At 41.7% G+C, this 5,859-nt stretch overlaps 1 protein-coding gene across 1 annotated transcript in view; it reads left to right on the forward strand.

Annotated features, from left to right (window-relative positions):
* The first annotated feature begins 600 nt into the window (after nucleotides 1-600).
* LOC115092374 (epithelial-stromal interaction protein 1-like) overlaps nucleotides 601-5,859 on the forward strand; it is a 133,921-nt gene continuing 128,662 nt past the window's right edge. The window contains exon 1 of the mRNA XM_029603178.1: nucleotides 601-610. Coding sequence (XP_029459038.1) covers nucleotides 601-610 — 10 coding nt within the window. The remainder of the gene's footprint in view (nucleotides 611-5,859) is intronic.

Genomic DNA, 5,859 nt, shown 5'->3' on the forward strand with positions numbered 1-5,859 from the left:
AGGCCGCTCCGAAATCGGAGCGGCCTCGGAGGGAACTTTCCTTCCGCACCTTACCTTCCCTTCCCTTCCCCTACCTAACCCGTCCCCCAGCCCTACCTAGAACCCCCCCCCCCCTTACCCTTGCAAAAAGGGGCGGGGTGGTCCGGGGCGGTCTGGGGGGCGTGCCGGAGTGTGGCCTAAGCCTTCAGGCACAGCGACCATTTGCCGTTGTGCCCAGGATTGCGGGCCGGCCGTTGGCCAGTGCATAATTTACCCCTGCCGGGAGGCAGGCATAACTTCTTCAACAAAGGTAAGGGGGGGTTCTAGGTAGGGCTGGGGGGCGGGTGCCGCCAGCATGCGCATTTTATAAAATCAGTGCGTCCATGTGTGCGCACTAGGAACCACGCGCACGCTCCTTTTAAAATCGACCCCTTAGGTGCTTTACACATGGAGCCCTGAAAATATCCAGATGCTCTGCTAAACCACTATGATGGTCATGCATGGAGCTATTGGTTCATTCAGGACTGGAATTACTTATGTGCCTCTAGGCACAAGATCCTTGAGAAGGGTTCCCCTTTGAAGATATGAAATGAAATGGTGGTTCCCCTCTGAAGGTGCACCATGATGAAAGGTACACTTCCTCTGTCCCAGTGAAACTTTCATGAGCATCAACGTTCCATTGCTCCTGCCTCCTTAAAGTTGCAGTGAAATACACAAACTGTAGAGAGCCAAAATCTGTATACAAATCATACAAAGTTTATTGCAAACCCCACCCATATATACCTACATAGACATTAAAACTAAGCTAGCACACTCACACATTCACATCCACAAATTAAAAATATGTATTTTTTTTGAGATACAAAAACAGTACAAATATGCATTGCATTGTTATTACATATAGATTTTACAAATGCCCATAATATATCATATTTAATCAATTGCCTATATTATATATTGCCAACATTAAATAGAGTCATTTGTTCAATATGTCCTGTGTCCAAATAGAATCACTACCAGCCTGCAGGGCAGGCTGGTAGTGATTCTATTTTCTGCTCCTAATGCTGTTGGCCTGCAAGTCTCTGTGCCTTTAAAGGTCAGTTCTCGCAGGAGTCCGCTGCACACAAATTACCACTGGGATGGAGGAGGAGGTGCCGCTGTCACTGCAGTTCCTTCAGGCAGCTGCCTACTCTGCCTACTGGGAATTCCGAATCTGAGTACATCATTGTTCTTATGTACCCATTCATGTAGTTATTGGTGCATTTGTTTCTCGGCACATGTTGTCATTCAACACTTGCTGCTTATCACACAAAGCCACAACAAATTCAGTCACATTCAACACTTGCTGCTTATCACACAAAGCCACAACAAACTCAGGTGCTCAGTGCATAAGGCTCACTCTTAGAAGCTTTTAGTTGCTGAAATGTTTATCTTCTGAACTAGCTGAATGAACAAATACATAGACAAGGATGCCTGCGACCAAGAAGCATAAATGCTTGTTACAGCAGTAGATTGTAAACCTAAAATTTAAAATAAGCAATTTCTTGTTACTATATGGAGGTCTCCAGAGTCTGACAATTAGCACCCAAATTTTTCATAGAATTTCACATTTATAAAAGCAAACTTCGAGGATGTTATTTTTTCAAAAAGTAACAATCTTCTCATTTATAATTTTTATGTGGAATATTAAGTTGTCTTTTTGACCAGGCAGTTTTCACTCTGCTCCTTTGGGCTTCCAGCTCAAATGGAACCAGGGCTGATTTCTGGCACCATGAGCCTTCGTTTACAGCCACCCAGGAATATGTTCCTTGTTGTATAAAAACATAAGAACATGCCATACTGGGTCAGACCAAGGGTCCATCAAGCCCAGCATCCTGTTTCCAACAGTGGCCAATCCAGGCCATAAGAACCTGGCAAGTACCTAAGTCTATTCCATGTTACCATTGCTAGTAATAGCAGTAGCTATTTTCTAAGTCAACTTAATTAATAGCAGGTAATGGACTTCTCCTCCAAGAACTTATCCAATCCTTTTTTAAACACAGCTATACTAACTGCACTAACCACATCCTCTGGCAACAAATTCTAGAGTTTAATTGTGCGTTGAGTGAAAAAGAACTTTCTCCGATTAGTTTTAAATGTGCCACATGCTAACTTCATGGACTGCCCCCTAGTCCTTCTATTATCAGAAAGAGTAAATAACCGATTCACATTTACCCGTTCTAGATCTCTCATGATTTTAAACACCTCTACCATATCCCCCTCAGCCATCTCTTTTCCAAGCTGAAAAGTCCTAACCTCTTTAGTCTTTCCTCATAGGGGAGCTGTTCCAATCCCTTTATCATTTTGGTTGCCCTTCTCTGTACTTTCTCCATCGCAACTATATCTTTTTTGAGATGCGGCGACCAGAATTGTACACAGTATTCAAGGTGCGGTCTCACCATGGAGAGATACAGAGGCATTTTGACATTTTCCATTTCATTCACCATTCCCTTTCTAATAATTCCCAACATTCTGTTTGCTTTTTTGAGTGCCGCACCACACTGAACAGATGATTTCAATGTGTTCCACTATGACGCCTAGATCTCTTTCTCGGGTGGTAGCTTCTAATATGGAACCTAACATTGTGTAACTATAGCATGGGTTATTTTTCCCTAAATGCATCACCTTGCACTTATCCACATTAAATTTCATCTGCCATTTGGATGCCCAATTTTCCAGTCTCACAAGGTCTTCCTGCAATTTATAACAATCTGCTTGAAATTTAACTACTCTGAACAATTTTGTATCATCTGCAAATTTGATTACCTCATTCGTTGTATTTCTTTCCAGATCATTTATGTATATATTGAAAAGTATGGGTCCCAAGATAGATCCCTGAGGCACTCCACTGCTCACTCCCTTCCACTGAGAAAATTGTCCATTTAATCCTTCTCTCTGTTTCCTGTCTTTTAGCCAGTTTGTAATCCACAAAAGGACATCGTCACCTATCCCATGAATTTTTACTTTTCCTAGAAGTCTCTCATGAGGAACTTTTCAAAAGCCTTCTGAAAATCCAAATACACTACATCTACAGGTTCACCTTTATCTACATGTTTATTAACTCCTTCAAAAATGTGAAGCAGATTTGTGAGGCAAGACTTGCCTTGGGTAAAGCCATACTGACTTTGTTCCATTAAACCATGTCTTTCTATATATTCTGTGATTTTGACATTTAGAATAATTTCCACTATTTTAACTGGCACTGAAGTCAGGCTAACCGGTCTGTAGTTTCCCGGATTGCCCCTGGAGCCCTTTTTAAATATTGGGGTTACATTAGCCACCCTCTAGTCTTCAGGTACAATGGCTGATTTTAATGATAAGTTACAAATTTTTACTAATAGGTCTGAAATTTCATTTTTGAGTTCCTTCAGAACCCTGGGGTGTATACCATCTGGTCCAGGTGATTTACTACCCTTCAATTTGTCAATCAGGCCTACCACATCTTCTAGGTTCACCGTGATTTGGTTCAGGCCATCTGAATCATTACCCATGAAAACCTTCTCCAGTACGGGTACCTCCCCAACATCCTCTTCAGTTAACACTGAAGCAAAGAAACCATTTAATTTGTCTGCGATGGCCTTATTTTCTCTAAGTGCCCTTTTAACCCCTCGATCATCTAACGGTCCAGCTGACTCCCTCACAGGCTTTTCTGTTTCGGATATATTTTAAAAAGTTTTTACTGTGAGTTTTTGCCTCTACGGCCAACTTCTTTTCAAATTCTCTCTTAACCTGTCTTATCAATGTCTTACATTTAACTTGCCAGCGCTTATGCATTATCCTATTTTCTTCTGTTGGATCCTTCTTCCAATTTTTGAATGAAAATCTTTTGGCTAAAATAGCTTTTTTAACCTCCTCTGTTAACCATGCTGGTATTCGTTTTGCCTTCTGTCCAACTTTCTTAATGTGTGGAATACATCTGGACTGTGCTTCTAGGACGGTATTTTTTTAACAGTGACCACGCCTCTTGCACACTTTTTACCTCATTTTTCTCATTTTATCAAAGTTTCCCTTTTGAAAGTTTAGCACGAGAGCCGTGGATTTGCTTACTGTCCCCCTACCAGTCATTAATTCAAATGTGATCATATTATGAACACTATTGCCAAGCGGCCCCCCACCGTTACCCCTCTCACCAAATCCTGTGCTTCACTGAGAATTAGATCTAAAATTGCCTCCTCTCTTGTCAGTTCCTGGACCAATTGCTCCATAAAGCTGTCATTTATTACATCCAAGAACTTTATCTCTCTAGCATGTCCCGATGATACATTTACCCAGTCAATATTGGGGTAATTGAAATCTCCCATTATTACCGCACTACCAATTTGGTTAGCTTCCTAATTAAGAACATAAGAACATAAGAAATTGCCATTCTGGGTCAGATCAAGGGTCCTTCAAGCCCAAGGTTAGCGCCAGCAGTCTGGTTCCACCCTGGTTAAGGTGGAGCCCATCCCTTCAGAAGAGACTCCCCCCTTCCCCAAAAGGTTCCCCAGTTCCTTACAAAACTGAATCCCTCTTCCTTGCACTTTAGTCCAATCTTTGCAGTGATGATCCTCATCCCGGGGCCATGCACTAGGGTGCCTTCAGGAACTTTGCTATCACAGACCCTGTTTCATCACTAGGTGTTGCCACTGAGCAAGGATTATGATTCCCTCCCTCCCACCCACACAGGGGCTATCAATGCCTCCTCCAGTAGATGTGGTGTATTTGGATTTTCAGAAGGCGTTCGACAAAGTCCCGCTTGAGAGGCTTCTAAGAAAACTAAAAAGTCATGGGATAGGAGACGATGGTCTTTTGTGGATTGCAAGTTGGTTCAAAGACAGGAAACAGATAGTAGGATTAAATGGTCAGTTTTCACAGTGGAAAGAGTGCCTCAGGGATCTGTACTTGGACCAGTGCTTTTTAATATATTTATAAATTATCTGAAAAGGAGAACGACGAGTGAGGTGATCACATTTGTGGATGACACAAGCAGATTGTGATGAACTGCAGGAGGACCTTGCGAGACTGGAAGATTGGGCTTCCAAACGGAAGATGAAATTTAAAGTGGACAAGTGCAAAGTGCTGCATATAGGGAAAAATAACCCTTGCTATAGTTACAAAATGTATGGTTCTATCTTAGGAGTAACTACCCAGGAAGAGAACTAGGCGTCATAGTGGATAATACATTGAAATTGTCAGCCCAGTGTGCTGTGGCGATCAAAAAAGCCAATAGAAATGAGGAATTATTAAGAAGGAAATGGAAAATAAAACAGAGTATGTCATAATGCCTCTGTATCGCTCCACGGTGAGACCGCACCTTGAATACTGTGTGCATTTCTGGTCACTGTATCTCAAAAAGGATATAGCTACACTGGAGAAAATGCAGAGAAGGACGACCAAAATGGTAAGGGGCATGGAATGGCTGCCCTACGAGGAAAGGCTAAAAAAGTTAGGGCTGCTCAGTGTGGAGAAGAGGCGACTAAAGGGGTATGTGATAGAGGTCTACAAAATCATGAAAAGACTTGAACAAGTTAATGTAAATTGGTTATTTACTCCTCAGATAATAGAAGGACCAGGAGACACTCCATGAATTAGCAAGTAGCTCATTTAAAAAAATCAAAATTCTTTTTCACACAGTGCATGGTTAAACTCTGGAATTCATTGCCAGAGGATGTGGTTACAACAATTAGTGAAACTGGGTTTAAAAAAGGTTTGGATAAGTTCCTAGGGGAAAAATCCATAAACTACTATTACGATAATTAATAAGCAATTGTAGCTTGTGATTTATCTAGTGTTTGGGTACTTTGCCAGGTATTTGTGACTTGGATTGCCACTGTTGGAAACAAGATTCTGGGCTTGATGGAC

The sequence above is a fragment of the Rhinatrema bivittatum genome, chromosome 5 (genome assembly GCF_901001135.1).
Source record: "Rhinatrema bivittatum chromosome 5, aRhiBiv1.1, whole genome shotgun sequence".
Taxonomy (NCBI): domain Eukaryota; kingdom Metazoa; phylum Chordata; class Amphibia; order Gymnophiona; family Rhinatrematidae; genus Rhinatrema; species Rhinatrema bivittatum.